This window comes from Lucilia cuprina, chromosome 4 (genome assembly GCF_022045245.1).
Source record: "Lucilia cuprina isolate Lc7/37 chromosome 4, ASM2204524v1, whole genome shotgun sequence".
NCBI classification, from domain to species: Eukaryota; Metazoa; Arthropoda; class Insecta; order Diptera; family Calliphoridae; genus Lucilia; species Lucilia cuprina.
Genome location: NC_060952.1, coordinates 13,248,255 through 13,268,205, shown reverse-complemented (window position 1 = coordinate 13,268,205; position 19,951 = coordinate 13,248,255). Strand labels below are relative to the sequence as shown.

The 19,951-nt window shown below is 26.9% G+C and overlaps 2 protein-coding genes across 2 annotated transcripts in view; one reads left to right on the top strand and one right to left on the bottom strand.

Moving 5' to 3' along the window:
- LOC111681611 overlaps positions 1 to 8,929 on the bottom strand; it is a 28,895-nt gene extending 19,966 nt beyond the window's left edge. Inside the window, exons 1-6 of the mRNA XM_046949466.1 lie at positions 8,780 to 8,929; positions 5,795 to 5,998; positions 5,581 to 5,669; positions 3,933 to 4,032; positions 1,186 to 1,295; positions 811 to 914 (exon numbers count right to left, since the gene is read on the bottom strand). Coding sequence (XP_046805422.1) covers positions 811 to 914; positions 1,186 to 1,295; positions 3,933 to 4,032; positions 5,581 to 5,669; positions 5,795 to 5,924 — 533 coding nt within the window. The 5' untranslated portion in view covers positions 5,925 to 5,998; positions 8,780 to 8,929. The remainder of the gene's footprint in view (positions 1 to 810; positions 915 to 1,185; positions 1,296 to 3,932; positions 4,033 to 5,580; positions 5,670 to 5,794; positions 5,999 to 8,779) is intronic.
- The window catches only part of LOC111681575 (guanylate cyclase soluble subunit beta-1), a 61,872-nt gene that overhangs the window by 38,524 nt on the left and 3,397 nt on the right, over positions 1 to 19,951 (top strand). Inside the window, exon 10 of the mRNA XM_046950202.1 lies at positions 11,957 to 12,551. Coding sequence (XP_046806158.1) covers positions 11,957 to 12,467 — 511 coding nt within the window. The 3' untranslated portion in view covers positions 12,468 to 12,551. The remainder of the gene's footprint in view (positions 1 to 11,956; positions 12,552 to 19,951) is intronic.

Below are 19,951 nucleotides of genomic sequence, written 5' to 3'. Positions count from 1 at the left end.
TTAGTACTCTGGTTGTTCCTTTCTGAAAACTTCAGAGAAATATTTAGTTTAATTAAAAATCTACAACTCGATTGAAAATGGAACTTCTTGATATATAAATACAAAACTATAAAATTTAAAATATGAATTTTATCAATAGTAATGCCTTAGTGTGTACTATTTCTACTTTTATCACAAAGTCGTATGTGTCTCTTCAGAAATTAATTTATTTAATATTAAAAGAAAATATTCTTAAATATCTTTTTAAAAGATAAGTTTGACATCTGCTGTCACAAAATGAAAAGAAAGACATGAAAACAACAATAAAAAAGGTGTTAAAATATAATCTTCTTCCATAGAATTTTTATAACCCTTTTCAAATGCACACACTTATAAGAAAAAGTTCTTATATTTTTTAAAAATACATAAATGTAAGTATTTTTATATTCTTATGTATGTATGTAAATTTTCCTATTAATGTGTTAGTATATCATTTTCATATACATAAGTACAAAATTTATTATTGTATACTACAACATTTATTTAAATTTCAAGAGATTTTTCTATTTTTGTAGATAAAAAATGTACATAAGAAAGTTTTCGTTTTGAAAGTAGTAGTTTTTTTTTAATATATAAATTTAAAAAGTTTGTAGTTAATATCTTAGGCCAAAGATTTTTGTGTGAAAGTAAAATAAATTTTAAAAAATCTTTCAGCATAATAACTGGTTGAAAATAATATTTGTTTCCTTTTTAACAAAATATAAAACTCCCCTTATAAAAAAATAAATTAAAATATTTTTTTTTTTTATTTTTATATTTGAATCTACTTACTTTATCAAACGTTCCTGTTCATAACGTGCAATCCATACGGGTAGTGACATATCAAGACTTGTTGCATGATGTAAAAAATAAACCATGGCTCTTGTATTTTCATCCTAAAAATTTTTTGTTGCCAAAATATTGTGTGTAGAAAAGGCACATAGTGTATGCGTAAATAAAAAACCGTGAAAAAAACATAATAAAAATATGTTAAAAAACATCACACACACAAAATAAATAAAATATAATGATAATAAAAAACGCATGCAAAAGACAAACGTGAGAAAAGTAGCAAAAAAAAAAAGAAAATGTCTATTGTTCATAATAAGTTGTTTTTGCTCTACTTTGCTTTATTTTCTATAGTATAAGTTTTAAAAGCAGTTTAACCTGATCTCTAAAGTCACTACGCCAGCCAGCTATGAAATGTGGTGCATGTGTCCCAAATAAAGCACCCAAGAAAATACGTTCAAATGTTTTTTCGCACGAATAAATTTCCTCTGAAAAAAATACAAAAAAATGTAAATGTATTATAAAAAAACATGTTGCTGCTTTCAGAAATTTACAAAAAATATTAACAGTAGGATATATACAATATAAACATATTCTCTAAGATACTTTTTAGCAGTTAATTTAAAAAAATATAAACATACTTAATTTTAAATATTTTTATTTTATATTTTTATGCGTTTCCTTTTGCTCTACAGTGCGTATGATGATTATTTTATATACATTTTACATATATAAAACAAATGTAGTGTAAAATATTAATCATACGCCAACATTGAACAAATGAGAAAAAAGCTTTGTTTTCCATACTTCATCACCTTATTACTGCTTATTATTTTTTAGAACATAAAAATTGACACTTTACAAAACGAAATTGAAATCTTATATTCAGTCGCCTCCTTAAAATAAGGTGGGCTTGAAAATAACATACATATGAACATAGGTATGTATGTGATTTTAGAACACTGATTTTTCCTTTATTTTTATATTCAAATGAGACAATAAATATCTATATATATATATAATATATATATATATATATATATATAATATATATATATATATATATATATATATATATATTATATATATATATATATATTATATATATATATAATATAATATATATATAATATATATATATATATATATATATATATAATATATATATATATAATATATATATTATATAATATATATATATATATATAATATTTCAAAACGATGTGTATTATGGTATTTGTAGAATTCTCCACTGTACCGCCATTTTATAGTCAGTTAAAAGCGTTAAAGTATTTTTGTAAAGAGACCTTATATTAGAAGTTAGGTTAATTATAGATCAAGCCTAAAGAAAATTTGCAGCGAGTATTTTTCCCCTTTGAAACCAAATTATGGCGAATTTCATACCTTTGAATTTTCTTTAAAGAGGGACCTTATAATGTCAATTATAGATCAACATTGGTATGTAGAAATTTTTGGTTACTGCTAACCTTCTTGATTTTTTCATTCGGCTTCTATTGTGTTTTGAGCAGACAGATAGAAAGAGTTACAGTCGAACATGGCTAGATGGTCATAGAACCTAATATTGATCATAGACCAAAATTTCGTTGTGTTACAAACTGAAAGATATAAATCATTAAAAATTCTTAAAAAAAAAAATTTTGACTTGTGGGCAGTTTCGTGTCAACTTAAAATGGATAAATGGATACTTAACAGTAGGCTACAATTTTCAGCTCTATCAATCAAAACGGTCAAATTTGGACACTTTGGTCATACAGAGTTTTTTGAAATAAGTGTAACTTTTTACCTATTGGTTCCACAAAAAATTTTCTTAAGGACTTTCTTTCTAAAAAGCAAGAAGGATATCTATAAATAGTGTTTTGAACGTTTTGTATGCTCATTTGATACAAAACAGACATAGTCTAAAAGGCATTTTAACTCCTTATTACTTATTAAAATAGTTATTTCTAAGCGAACGTGTTAAGAACTTGTTTCAATGTAATCACAATGTTAAAATAATGAGCTAAAATAATACCACGCTCTTTAAGCTTTTTAACTCATTGCTTTTCAATGCTAGATTGTTTCAAAACTAGCTTATTGTTCAATTTCATTAACCTGCATATCATTTAATTATTTTTTATCAAATTTACCATAACTGAAATATTGCGTGCTTCAACAAATTTATCTTAATTATAATTTCTACATTAACTTCAACACATAATCAAAATTAACATTATTTATATAAATATTAACACATTATTTCACATTCAATAATACTTGCCATAAACTTTAATTTTTCTTTTATACAAAAAATTGGAGAAATTAATGCAACTATGATATTCAGTTTGTATCTCTTAGAGAGACAGAGACAGACGACAAAAAGAATGACTTGTTCATTAAACCGCACATAAAAACAAATTATGACAATATTTTTGCCTAAAGGAAGGAAGGCAAACAAAACAAAAACTTTTATTTCAAGTGCCAAATTGTATAATTTAAAAAATATCATAATCGTGCTCATTTTCATTTCCATTCTTATTCAGGCCATAAACAGACAGAAAGGAAAATGAAAAGCAGGCATTAACATGGAAAATGTTTTAAACGCATACAAAACAACAACAATCATATACTTGTTGCTAGTTTTTCAGCGGGATAAAAAAAAGAAAACATGAATTAAAACCAAAAGAGCGCCATTCAAAGTCACATTCATATACTAAAGTGAAATAAGCAAGACTTTTTTGTATTTTTTTTAATGTGTGTTAAGTTGAGTAATGAAAAACGTATAAGGAAGTGGAGTTTTCTTGTTTTTTTTTTTTTTATTTTAAATATGCGTATGCTAATTTCCATAAACATTAAACGTGGTACAAATAAACATGTTTATTAAAACTTATATTCTGTTTTTAATTTAAATTATACTAAACCACACAATTAAAACGAACAACAACAATAATAATTGCTTTCATATTTATTAAATGAACTTTATAATTTTTTAAATATAAAGTCATGGATATAAAAGAAATTCGTTTATTTACTTAATACAAAAAACAATATAATATTTATTTCTAGTGCAAAATATACAATTATTATATGTTTTGATTTGTGTTAAATATGTATTTTGAACAACTTACCCAGTAAAACAACAACAACTGCAGAATCCCTAACACCCCAATCCCAGCAAGTACGCAGGGCAATGTATAAAATATTATGAAATTTACCCATCATACACACCTGAAAAAATAAAGATGTTTTTAAGTTTTATTTTATATAGATAAAAGTGTTTTAAATTATACTCGAATCTAAATAAAACACAAATAATACTTAGGATTAGGTAAACCGATACCGATCCGTTTATCTGTATGTCTGTCCGTCTACGTAAGGAAATGACATGTCAAAATAGTAAAGATAATTGATGAAATTTGTAACAATACACAATTGTATAGATCAGAAAATAATATTTTAGATATTTTAGTAATTTTTCGATATGGACAAAATCATCCAAAAGAGACCACCTAACACCATTTGTACTCTACATCACTATAGCATGTAAGGTATTTAGGTTTGTGCTAATATTTGTAATGCACAGAAATATTGGTCCTACATCTTAAAATGTTTGGAAGGGCACAGAATCACTTTCGTCAATTCAGACATTTTCGTCCGTCTGGCTAACTACCTAGTGCATGATTATTAACGTCCATCGCTAGACGTAAAATATTTTGGGAATTATAATAAAACAAAGCAAGGTGCAAGGTACAAAGCAAACAAGGTACATTTTGAGAGGGGTAACAGAAACACGTGTTTACCTTCCATACAAAGTGAGTCGTTTTAATTTATATACTTTAGCAACAGATGTTATTAATAAATTATAAACACTTCGATGTTAATTTGGTAACAGACATGTAAATTTTTTTCTCGCTGTGCATAATCGACTTATAATTAACTTTTATTTATATAAAACTAAAATTCTCTAAATTTTTAAAAGATCAGTTCATATTTGGCGTTAACTTCCATATAATGCATTTAATAGAAAATCTGTTTTTTATCCATAAATTAGATCAAAATTAAGGAGGTTTTTAACTTTCAATTATAAAATTTCAGCTCATATAGTTTCCCAGATATATGAATTTTTGTAAGAAGTAACACGACCCTATTGCTAGTCCGGTAATATTATACCAAATATATTAACATAGAGTTTAGTAAATATCAGGTATAATTTAAGGATTCTTGTTTTAATAGTTTCTCAGATATTCGACATGAATCATGTCTAAGTTTTTCTTGCAAAAATCCGAGAATTATATTTCTTATAGTTTCTCTGATATAAGAATTTATGTACTTAAGTTATATGGGAGGTGTAACGAACCAATTATTATCCGCCAATTTATTTCACAAATATTTAAATGGATATTTATGTTGCTCAAGTAAAATGTGAGAATTTTTTGTATTTTATTTACATGAAGAGTTCCACACCCCCTACTGATAGTCCGCTCATTTTTGTCTTAAATATTCATAATGATACTATAACGACCACCATAACATTTTTTTATATATATACTATACTCACTAAATATGTTCTTTGAATGGAAGGTGTTAGATGATAATTTATAATAACAGATATATGTATATTCTATTTTATAACATCGTCACCGTATACAAAATAAATATTTAGACCAAAAAATTTAGCACTCCTCTATCACTCCTCCAACTTCCAACACATTAAATGAATTTTTCAACTTAAACTCAAGGCATAACAAAAAAAAAACATACATAAAAATAACTTACATCACCATTGGCATCTTTTTTATCACGATGATAACGTACAGCAGCTAAGACAGCAATACGCGCCACCTCATCCGTATTCATATTTTGTCCTAAAAATATATTAAAATGTATAAATATAAATTTAGAAAAGTGTTTGTTTGTACTAAATTAATTAAATTTAATAGAAATTTAAATGGAAAATTTTCGCCTTAAAATAACATTAAAAATTACTTACCATCACTACAACCACCAATAATGGCATTCAAATGATCTAAAACATCTCGTCGGGAGCTTCTATCCTGTAAGCCATTACGACACAATTTATCCAAAGTATCCTCATAGAAACATTCAAATATAAATTCCATATTATTCCGTAAATTCGTCGCAGTTAGTAAACGGCAGTTTTGAACAGTCTAATGTTTATGAAAGAATTCTCTGTCTGAAAATTAAAGAAAAACTGTAAGGCAAGAAATTTTAAAAATTGTAGTACAAATGTGGTAACACTTGTTTAACTGTTATTGTTCGAAGAAGCCATAGAAAAAGACTGATGTAAAAAATAAGTATTAAATTTTTTCATGTTTAAATATTTTAGGATTTCTTGGCAGACATAACACTGTAGCATTGGTCTATTACTAATCAATTTTCTATGAGAAAAAAATCAATTTTAATTTAAGTTCTATATAAGTTTTTATATTAAAAAATTTAACTTGTGGTATATCTACTTACTCTTAATTTACCTTAATGTAAAGAAATACTATTATATTTGGTTGTGTTTTCAATAATTTAGTTTAGTTTCGTTCTTTCTTTGAAATTCTAAAGAAGACTAAAATAAAACATGACAAGTTTTTAATTAATGTGGCTTTTTATGTGCTGCCAAATATTACCTTAACTTTTTTATGGAGAATGAAAGATGATTCCCAGCAGTTTTTTAATATCTTTTCGACATTATACATACCTCTTTGTAACGTGATTATGTATAACTATAAAGCTGATTTCGGCAAAGATCTCTCCCATGAGCGGTTTTACTCTTTCATGTACATTAGGGTCACTCGGTGAACTGTTTTATTAAAAATCTCATGTAGAAATGCTTCGCAATCGATGCATATAAATGCACTGAATACGAGAAAAATTTGATACCTATTTTTTGAAATGGCCTTAATTCCCTATCAACTCAATTACATTATTTAAAAAAAATGTTTAATCATTTGAAAATTTTCCACAAATGTTTTAAATTTTGAACTGATTAAGGAAAAATAATTGTAAAATAGTCTTGGAGTATATTTGGTCCACAAAATTAATTTTATTATGTTCGAGATTTATATTACATTAAAGCAATGGACAGAAATTTTGTCAATTATTTTGAAATAATAATGAATTTTGTGAACCAAAACCGTACTAGAAAAAATTAATAATTAATTTAATTTAATTTTAATTAATTTTCACCTTATAAGTTTAAACATATAAAATTTAGGAGACCTATGAGATTAAGATTTTCTATCCCAACAATTTTTATAACTTCTCCATTCTAATTGAATTTCACATACATAAAGAGAAAGTATTGACGAGTTGGAACGTAGTGAGGCACATCGTTTAAAGCGATCAAATTATAGAATTTAATGAAGCACTATAAAACCTAGTCGTAAAAATTTATTGACTCTAATAGATTAGGAGATATTCGCATTTAAAAAAAAAAATACCCTACTCCAGTAAATTGATATCTGATTTTCTTAGTCTTTCTTTTATGCGCTTAACAACAATTTTAAATATCAGACAGTGAAATCTTTTTCAAAAAATCATAACTTAGTCCATAGTTACCCTGTAAAAGTTATTGGAAGTACATCACCCGTTTAAGTCGTTCAAAAACATTAACATTATTTTAGTACATGATTCGTTTAGTAGTCCTATTTAAACAGTCCTGACCTAGGACAGCGCATTGTTAAATAAAAGATGTTTTTTCCATACATTTGGGTTAGTTTTGGGCAAGTCTTAGTTCTTTGAGGAGTACTTTATACACGCATTTCAATATATAACCCAAAAAGTTGTTTTGTTTGCTATTTTTTGGGAAGAAACAGCTTTGATATCGAAATAACCTGGGTACGGGGATCCCTCCATGGATCTGCGCCTGTATTAGTACCACCTGTTTATTTTTAGTTTGTTTGATTTCAATTACTTTTCTAATGTAAAAAATCATCAATCCATTTATAAATATATTTGTACACAAACAAACAAAGTATTATACAAATTTGTATCAGCTAAAAGCAACAATATTTTCATGTGAACACCCTGTAAATTCTCTCTCTCTCTTTTTTTTTTTGCTGGTACACATTCTTTTCATTCATAAAATGCTCTCATATTTTACAACACTAAGGGAGAGTGTGAAACAGACATGGAAATTTTTAATTCTGAAAAAATATTAAAGGTTTCCATAAAGTACTTTTTTGGATTAAATATACTAAATTATATTTCGACTCATTTAAACATTGACTGCTATGTTGATCAATCTATCGACTAGTATATAAACTAGTCTATTGAATAAACCTAGAAACGATTTTGCTATTAGCCTATGGACTTGCCTATTAAATACTATATATATAGAGTAATCTATTGACTTAAATGTTATTTAGTTTATTGTGTAGTCTATTGACTAGAATAATGGATTATGTAATGACAAATCTATTATTGACTAATTTATTGGCAAAATTTTATTTAAACAAAGTTTTATAAAATAAAAGTTACATACAGAATTTGTTTAACAATTATTAATAAAATATAAAATAGTTTATTATAAATAAGGTCATTAGTAAGTTATGTTTTGTTGTAATTATTGCATCCATCCCTGATGTGAAGCAATATAAAAACATACATTTTGTTGTAGAGGGTGGTAAACAAAAAGCATTTTTTTCGGTTTTTGTTTTGTTCACACAATTCTTTATATTTACAAAAATTCTATAAGAAAAAAGATTTAATCAATGGAATATTGTTTTCTAAACAACAACAAAATTATTTAAATTTAATATCTTGTTTTATATTTCTTTCAACTTATAAACCACAACATTTTTAAATGTTAATTAAAAATAAATAATTTTAATTCTCTGATAAAACCACATGTTTTTAACACAAACATACATACTTTTATATATGTATACTTCTATACACTTATCACAAATTATTATTTACTTTGTTAATAAAAATATTTTGTATTTTTAATTAAATTAAATACCTTTTTATCGATTAGGTAATTTGTTTAAAATCTTTTTGTTTTAAAAACATTTTTCTTTTATTTTCTTAATTATATTAATTTTTTTCAAGTTTTTTTACACAATAAAATATCCGTTTTCTTTATTTCTCAAAAGTAATTCACATACTAACTGAAAGTAAGTTTGTATGTCAGTTTTTTGCTTGACAAAAAAACAACTGTAATTGCTCTAGTGCTCTCTTGTTCTCTCCCTTTAGCTGACACCCTCTGTGGAGAAAGATGTAGGCATGTTTAGTTTATCGTAATTTTTGTTATTTGTGTACAAACATACAATGTATGTATGAAAAGGTAAAAAAACGGTGGTGGTTTAAATGATACTACATGTCAAGAGAGAAAAAGTACTTTTTTTAAATATCAGAGGTCAACATTTTTGTTTTGTACTTCTGTAAATTCATAATACTTACTTAAAACAACACTGACATAACTCAAAATTCTTCTTTATTAGCTATAAAACTTAGACTTAAAACAATGTCTTTAAATTTTTTAAATAATATTTATATTATTTAAAAGCATTTAATTTACTTAAATGTTTCAACAGACCGTTATAATACGTTTTTCAAATATCACATTTCAAACTTGAAGTATCAAAGCTGTAGTAAAAGAAACGATTTAAATTGATGTTAGAAATTCCAGCTAAAATTTGTATTAAATTAAGAATCACTCTCGATAGAAAGAAATAAATTAAACTGCATACATTACATTTCAACCGTTTGTATGTACTTTTTATTATATCAAATAATTTTTACAATAATACATACATATCCACGTACATACATACATATGTATATTCTGGCGGAATAAATTACTACATATTCAGCTTAAAAGGATAGAGATAAATAAATTTCGTATAAGAACAGGGCCATATTTTGTTTTATTTTTATTATTCATCTTCCGAATAATGGTATAAATGTCGAAGTGCTTTATGTGAAAAGCTAACGGTGGTCTTTTTAAACCACTAGATCGGATGGCCTCTAATCATCAAATAAGCCAAGCACTTTGTTCTTACTCACATGAAAAGATTAAATCTGGTATAAACAGAGTTTTCCCTGAACATTCCTGGACAAGGAAAGACAAATTAATGACATCACTTCTATTAGACAACTTTCATCCATTGCCATTCAACCCCACTCACTTCTAATTCATTCGACACGAGCTGGTGAGGCCCAGCACCGAACTATCCTGAATTATAGATTTTAGCGTGCATCAGTTCTTTAACCGACAATTTCTCTTCCTGCAAATGAGATCCCGAAGGAACGTAAACCAACTGACTAGCCAAGACAAAGTCTTTCGAGCAATTGACCATCCGTTTTTCCAGAAATTGTTGTTTTCTAGTTCGGTATATACAAGTTTGACATTCAGACTCTAAAACTATATATATTCCATATGATATGCTCGCCCGCTATTTGTTTGTCCGTCTTTATGTTTGTTGAAATCAATTTTCTGAAGACCGCAGATATCTTGGGGACCCAACAATTCTGTAGTACAGCTTTAGAGAATTTTCCTATTTATAATCATAAAAATCGGTTCATTGTCAAAAAACGGAAACTTTTTGGTACTTTTTGCAAATTATAATAGGGAACTTTTAGTACTATGGTACTATAAACTTAAAATTAAGAATTAGGTAAACGTTTTAGTAATTATTCGTTCTTTAAATTATAATAATTTTTTCATAATTACGTTTACCATTAGCTACACTTTGGCCTGAGTCATTATTATATTTAAATTATATATAAAATTAAAAAAATAATACTAAAAGTACTTAAACTAGTTCCACTGATTTCAATCCTCTGTAAACCCAAGTACATTTACTAAGATGTGCTTTTTGTTGTTTCTGCTGTTAAATCATTGAAATTCATGAAGAAAGACTTTAACAAATCGCATTGCCATCAGTCAGCAGTACATTTGATGCATTAGTTGAGCAAACGTATGGAAACATTAAAAATGTTTCAACATTAGGATGGTTTCTAAAAAAATTAGTAAAAGTATTGTATATAAATATGCGAAAAGTATTATACCCATAGTAAAAGCATGTATCGTATGGACAATTCAAGATAATAACTTATAGACAATAAATTAAATTTTTTATCTGGTAAGGAACTGAACTATTTCTCATCTTCAATACACTATTATGTATCAATTGAGATAAATTTCTATATGAGATACAGAAAAGGTTATTATTCAGAAAAGGTGTATATTCAAAATATTTGTGACCATCTTATTGTAAATTTATATAAACGTAAATATGTATGTAGATTATATATATTTCAATATTTCCGACATCAAAGTATGCTTTTGTCAGTACATTTAAATGTGTACATTTATATCTTTAGAAAATGTAATGCAACACATTCGAAGAATCAGATACCTTCATATGTCTGTACTTATACTGTCTGTTAAATTTTAATACTCTACCAAGAGTGTAGTAAATACAATTGTACTATCAAGTCTTAAAATAAATGTATTCGTATCTTAAAACATTCATATACATACATATGTTCATAGTATATATTATCTATGCAATTGTATATATTTTCACATCCACTTTCAAATTTATTTTATAAACACAATATGCAACTTAACACATTAACTGATAATTTAGGAGAAAATTATGCCACATCAGCACATTTATTTGTTTTTGAAAATAAAGTTTTCCCAAAAACTACTATATTACGCATACATATGTATGTAAATTCATTCATCTTTAACTACAGAGTTGTGGAAGAGTTTACAAATGTTGAGTGTCTATTTTACTTATGGTAGCACATTAATAAGGGCTAATTTATGCAACATGTACGTACATATACACATATCTACCTTGAATGTATTTATAAGTATTAATTTATCTAGTCACTGTAGTTAGTGGTACACTGTGGGCTGAAATTCTCAGAAATTTAATAAAATCATTCCTTTTGCGAACTTTATGGGAAATTTCTACTATCAAATACCAAATGTTTTGCAAATTTTTCCCACAGTATTTAAATAACGTTACTGATTCATTACGACTTGAATGATTGACAGATTTTCTATTTGACAGGCATTTCTGAAGTCAGTCAATATGCGATGTTGTTAAAACTAATCCCTTAAAGCTTCTTTATTTCTTGTTATAATTTGTTCACCATATTTCTTGCCTTATATTTGCAGATTGCTTTGCCAGGAGATCAACCAGGATGATTCATTTCATCTCGAATACCGTGGACCAGTCGTTATGAAGGGCAAACCAACACCAATGGATTGTTGGTTTCTCACACGTAATACAAATGCTACGGGCAGTACTGGCGGTAGTACTAGTGGCACTATTGACTCTCCCTTGCCACCACAAACACCAACTATTGCAGCAGCACCATCAGCAACACTATCCCAATTACAAAACTCAACATCACAACAGCCATCAGCATCATCGTCATCATCATCAGCAACAGCATCATGTTTACAATCTCAAATACAAACACAACAGCCAACAACTCATCCAACACCAACTGTGCGCACACATGGTGTAGCAACGTCGGTAACGGCGACGACATCATCTGCATCACCATCACGAAAAACATCTAATGCCAGCACAGCATCTGAATCTTCCTCAACAAATTCACAATCCACTGCAGCCACTGTTGCTGAACATGCAAATGCTCAAGCAACAATAACGGAAACATAGAAAATGTGTAAAGAATCATCCTGTTGCTGCTGAAATATACTCTAAGGATGCGTTCGTACATTTTATACCATTACTAGATGGTTGGTAAGTTATCTTATATACACACTAACATATATTGTCTTCATTGTTTAACTAGTTCTTGTTTTAAAGGATGTGGTTTACAATTTATATATATGCATATATACATATAGCCAAACATTCATATTTACATTGTTACATACATATGTAGGTACATTATTGAACATTAGTAACTAAAGGTAATTTATGTTAGTATAATGTGGGTGCCCAAAAGCAAAAGGTCCTGATATTAATATTTGAAGATCATATGGATCAAAGGATAAAAACATGCTTTTAAGAATCTGAATAGCTCTTAAGCTCAGAATCGTTCTAGAAATTTTACTTACTGGTTCAATAATATTCGCAAAGTACTTTTTTAAACTTTGTTTGATATGGAGGCATTAAATTTTATTTAAAACAAATTTCTTTAGTTTTCCAGATCTAACGATTTTTGTAATATTATCTTTAATTGATATGTAGATATATTACAAAATGTTTCCTTATAAACTGTACAGTCTTAATGTATGATTATTGCCCTTGCAACCTTTAAAACAAAAGACATTTGTACTTACTGTTTTTATATCAAGACTATGCAAATGATTATAATGTTGAAATAAACAGTGATCAAATAAAGAGCACAAGTTATTGAAATCTAACTTGATAGTAAAGTTGTTAACGACGTTTAAATATCGGTCAAAAATGAGAATTTAAGCTATTTCTGAAATTGGAAAATTTTATTTACATTTTCTGTCTGTCTTTCCGTCTGTAAGACTATGTAAGAGTATAGAGCACAGGTAAACATTTTTATATTTAAATGGTGTATCAAAAGGTCGGCCACGTACAACTATACTTTTTTATTTGTTAAAAGTGGTAAATATACAAAGTTGGACATAGTTCCGTCTTGTTGCGAGGGATATTGATGAAACCGATTTTAAACTGAAGATACGAAATATAATCCTCTATTAAATTTTAAAAATATACTTCATTATTTCGTAGCTAATGCGAATTATATAGTCCAAATACTTATTGTATTTTTGAGATTTTTTTTAAATAATTCAAACAAAACACAACATAAAATAGTCTTTGTTATTTTAACAATAATACTGCTACATTTTTGCACATTACTGTCCACTAGACATACATACATATTTGCATTTCATTCGAATGTAAATGCAATGCAGTGCATTTCTATAGATTTTATTTAAGATCCGTCTTCATAAAATCTCTTTTCAATTGATGATGATTCTTATAAAAAATGCAAATCTATTCCTACTTATCATGTGATTATTATAAAACATTCTAAGATACAGCAAATTGTTACATACATTCGTACTGTGACAAAACCATAAACGTGCAATATAATATTACAAATGCTAATGATAAGGATAGGTTATTTTAGACATTATATAATTATTCCTTACATTACCATAGTGGGGTTTTAGGGTATTATGTGTTAATGCTGATGTTTGTCATGCATACAAATATTGGTCATGTATAAACTTTTAAACGAACAATAGGTTTTATTTTAAAAATAAATATTCGTTACATTTTGGCAAATGCTTGATCTATAGAAGATAGATTTTATTGAAATAAGTCTATTATTCTACAAAAAACTTCTCAAGTTTTTATGTAATCCAATCGACCATGTCCGTCTATGCTTTCGTCCTTATTATTTATATTTGTTCATATACATTTTGTGCCCAAGGTACAAGCCGCAATTTTATGACATTTTGTTGATGTGTATTATTAGGACCATGGACAAAGTCTATTCAAAATATTGAAATCGTTCCATCCTTTCTCCTAGCTTCCATACAACTGAACATTCCGATTTAGGCTTTTACTATACAAAATTCAATGACCTTTTAGTCATTTTCTGAAGGGTATATTTTATGGGGACTAGGATCAAAAAAAAGAACCTATCGCCACGAAAATCAGCAGTATCATTTCGATTTTTATAAAACTAGGTTTTACAGATTTTTGTTGACATTATAAAACAATTTACATAATTATGACCTCAAAAGACTTATTTGGGGGTTCAGTTGTGTGGAAAATATTGAATTGATTTTAACTATTTTCAATAGGATTCATCCTTGGTTTAAAAAAGTAAAATGTGCCTAATTTCATCAAATTATTCTGAGATAATTGGTACACTTTAAGGTGGGTGAATGACCAAAATAGGTTGATTCCTCTAAAATTTTCATCTAAATTATATAAGGATCAACATATTTTTCAACCCATTCCTCATATAAGGCTAGTAAAAAATATTTTTATATTAAAAATTAAATACCCAGTAAAAATTTCAGAACTTGTTTTAAAAACAACTACTTCTAATATGAGTGCAAATAGAACTACTTCAGATTCTTAAACAATAACCTTGGAACTAATGATGTCGACATTACCCGTTCTACGGAAGTACCCGTTCTACAATTACAATGTGCTTGTAGAACTAGTTGCGGAACTAATACAATGTTTACTGTTTAACTTGCATAATAATAAAATACATATACATATGTATGATACGCATAGATGTAAGAATTTTTACTAAAAAAATACATTTACCTGTATAATTATATCATGATATTTATCTTAATTATTTCTTCTAAACCAAAATCTATTTTCTTTCTACACATACTAGTTATTCATTTCCTCTATCATCTTACTCACTTCTTACTGAAAAAGAAAATGAAACAAAATTCTTAATTAAATTAAAATTAATACAAGCGTAAATTTAATCCCAACCCAATTAGTAGTGTGTAATAAAGAATATAAATGAAAAGATACGAGAAAACTATGTTTAAAGATAATAAAAATCACAAAAAATTCTCTTAATCAAAATAAAAAGAAAATAATAATATATTAATTCCACTAAAAGTGGCATTTTTACCTTTCACACAAACGTCAAAGCAATTGAAGGACAACTTTATAGACAAGTCTTGCACAGCACTCAAGTTGATGAGTATTTACAGCTGTTAATATTTAAAATAGAAAAATAAGAATAATAATAATAAAGTCATGTTAAAAGAAAACTCATCGTATTAGAGAGGGTATTGCGAATTTAATACATAAACTACTTAAAGAATATCAAACAGTTTCTAACAATATTACGAGAAAATTTTTCTATATCTATCCCTTCGATCGTCCGTTTACGTTATCAAACTATAAAACGTAAATTTGAAAATAATGGAATGAAATTCCATACATGATCTACTGTTATATGAAGCACTGTGCTCCTAGCAAGAACTTACAATATCAATAACGCCTGCAAAATAACGAGTTACTTGCGATTACTTTTAGTTTCACAAAAAATATGTTTGTATTTAAAACAAAATTTGAAAACAACATGTCAAGGTTAACAAGTAAGAGTATATATAAGACATAATATATTATTTATTACTCATTACTAAAATCCTTCTAAGTAATGCAGACGGTATGTTGCAGTCGTTGAAAAGTAATTTGTGGAGTAAGTAGAAGTCATTACTCTGTTTTTGCTGGGCATATTAAGAATATTCCGTACATTTTTAACCTAGCAACCATACTCTCGCACTTATATAAAATATTTTATGTTGACCATGTTATCAAAAATAGATTTCCTTTGTATGTAACAGTATGACTAAAATAAAAAATAACGTAAAAAAGAGATTTCCTTTGTATGTAACAGTATAACTAAAATAAAAAATAACGTAAAAACGATTTTTGTTTTTGTATATATTTATAATAAGAAAAATTGTTGAAAACCATTGCGAATATTTAATAAATTATAATGATGACCATCAAGCGTACTTGAGCCAAAACCTTTTACACTTTATGTACTATGCTTAAGGCTCTCGCTTTCATGCTTAAAGGATAATTGGTTTTTTCATTTATACACTGAAAGTAATGCTTTATATATACGAAAAATTTCGTGCATCGTAGGAAAACTTCACTGTTTTACATCACAAAATAATTTCGTTTTTGTTTATTTTAACATAATTTTTATAATTTCAATGATAATTTTAATGTATTATCCACAAGAAAATCATTTAGGAACCTTTTCCTAAATGTTATAAAACTTGTTGTAATATTATTTTATTATAATGTAATTAATATATAACTTAACTTAAATTTACGAAAAATGTTTTTGTATTTTCGTAAAATAAGAAAGGAATTTCATTTAATATATAATAAGAAAATTATATACGAAATTTTCATAAATATTACGTAAAAGGTAGTTTTTTCGTAAAAAAACATAAAATTTGTTCAGTGTATATACGTTGTTCATATTTTTTTTGCATTTCTTGTCGCTAGAAGGTTTATTATTATTATTTTTTTTCTTAACGCTACAAACAAATAATTTCACGGTTATATACGGTATACATATATTTTTGTAAGTATTTTAAATACAATTGCTCTATTTTTTATCTTGACAATTAATTTTATTTTCTTTAAGGAGCAATTTTTAAAATATAAAATTATTATACCACCTTATGTGTCAAGATGGGATTTTATCAGTTATTCTTAAAACAGAATATTAAAAAAATGCAATTTAAAAATGTTTGAGTACGTATAATATATTAAAAGAAATGTCGACATAATTTATATGGCAACGAGGAATAAAACCACTTAAAAATTACTTAATTAATACAGTAATTTTGGTTTCTGAAATAAGATTTAAATGATCTGCATTAAGAGAGACACACCTTACAATATCGAAATCAATATGAAATGTATGAAAATTAAAATAAATTTCGAAAGTAGTTCTTTATGGGGGCTTGGTTCATATATGGACTCTTGAACGCTTGGAATAGTGCTCTAAGATATAATAAATTCCTTAAAAAATATGCTACTACAAATTGATAGAAATTATATTTAATATCAACAGTTGCAATATTAAAGTACTCGCTAGTAAATATCTCCGATAGTTATTGTTGTTTTAGTTCCATAGTTGGAAGTTGTGGTTTCGATTCCCACTAGAGACTCGGGTAAAGGAGCACACAGAGGTAAAAAACCGATAGAAAAGTACTGTAATTTATATAATCCTTTGTAAAAAGTGAGCTTACAACGTTTGTTAACATCTAGACAATGGATGTATATTAAATATAAATAACACCCAGTTATAATTTTGACAACGCATCTTTGTCATTGCAACAACATATTATTGCCACTTATGCTTTCATTTTGGCAATATAGAGTTATAACTTTCATTCGTTGGCGTTGTCATTTCGACAAATTGCGTTATCAGTTTGGAAACACATTATTTTGTTTGTTGATATTATAATATCGTGTATTTTTATACATATTTTAGTTATTGGTTTGAGAACTATCCGTTCATACTTTAAAAAATGATAAACAGTATGGCGTCAATTTTTTCGTATTTTCTCTCTCTCTCTCTCTCTCTCTCTCTCTCTCTGCAGGTTCAATTGTGGAATGGAAAATATAAATTTCAAAATTTTTCTTGTATTCGTAACATGAATACCCATCAATTTTTCGATTTCGATTCTCTGCAGCTGTCATTTCGACATAGCAACGATCTATTTGACAACATTACGTTATCAGTTTGGTAACACATTATTTCCTGTTATTATAATATCGTGTATTTTTTGTACTCACTTTTATAATTGATTTGAAAACTATCCGTTCATACTCTGACAACAAATATTATTGAAAAATGATGAACACTTTGGAATCAATTTTTTCGTATTTTTTTTTTCTGCAGGTTCAATTGTGGCATGGAAAAGATAAATTTCAAAATTTGTTTTGTATTCGTAACATGAATACCCATCAATTGAGAAGTATTTCTACATGAGATTCTCAAATAGGTCCTTCCTTCAATGTACATACGCATATCCTTAGTTAAATATTAAAAATTAATTCTTAATCGATACAATATTAAAATTAAAACAGCAGTATAATTTATTTAGTTTTGGCAAAGCTAAAACTATGTATGTATAAATGACATAACTTATTCAATACAAAATAAAAATTAATTTAAAAGACACAATAAAATAAATTTTTATTGTGCCTACGGGTGTCGAGCCTCTGGCAAATGCTGTAGCTAGCTTATATGCAAATATGCTTAAATGAAATATATTGCTTTTAAATTATCAAAATTGTTTTGATTTTATTTCATTATAGTATTTGTTTAAAGAAAAAATAAATGTATATAGATTTAATTTTAAGGATGATTTTGTGTACAAAAATCTATTCTAACCCCATAGTATTTACACATACAAAAATCATACAAATTGATTAAAGCTTTTCGTATTATGTAGCCAAAAGGCATTGTCGAAGTACATTTTGTGCTGATATGTATGAATATTTGTATTTATTTTAGTCAAATCCCTGTTGGCCTTTTGTTAGCAGTGTGTGTATTTTCACATAAACATACAAAAATACATTCATAGTCATGGCCATCAATAATAAATTTGACTTACACGTGTATGTATTTTAGAATGAAATTATTCCCAGCATTTTTTAAAGCAAGTCTGTATACACCTGATAGATAATATTTTCATTAACAGGATTTTCTTTGCTTTACTCATCATCTTTTATGCAGTCAATTGCTCTTTTGTACTATGTACTATAACGTTAAAATTATCAGTTCGAGATAACCACAACGAACTACAGGGTCATTAAGCAGAGATGTACTATTAAACATCAATACTAAATAATAATATATTTTGCATTAAATTTAGATTTTTTATATATTTGATACGAGTACATTTATTCGACACTTTGACAGATTTTATTTATTAAATAAAACAATATTCTTAAATGTAGAAAAATTTCATCATACCTTATATCTCTTGGGAAATCACAAAACACAAACGTTTTTCAATTGAAGCTCTTAAACTAAATATTTCGACAATTTTCTCCCGGTAAAAGTTCGATGACTTCATTGCTTAATATTTAAGGCATTTAATACTAGAAGTTTAACATTTAAGTCATATTATAATATAATAATTTACGTATTCCCAACTCTGTTCATCGAAGCTTTGGGAAATTTCCGCAAATATTCACTAATGAGGACATCAAATCCAAATTGATATGTTCTTTGGGTGGTTATATGACATTACATTGGAATTAATATTGTTCGAATATTTATCTTAAAGCACGTATCTGTGTAATCACTGTAATCATGAGATCACGCATTTTCAAATAATCAAAAAGACATACTGAGAAAATTGCAAAGAAATTTTATATACAACATACATTCATACATATTTTTTAAATTGGACAAACATGAATTCATAGCACTTGAATGTTTCTTTTATTAATGTCCATTATAATTTCTTTTGCATTACATGATACTAGCAGAACGCTTTGTTACCCTAAATAGTCTATAGTCTATAGTCTAGTCTATAGTCTAGTCTATAGTCTTGTCTATAGTCTTGTCTATAGTCTAGTCTATAGTCTAGTCTATAGTCTAGTCTATAGTCTAGTCTATAGTC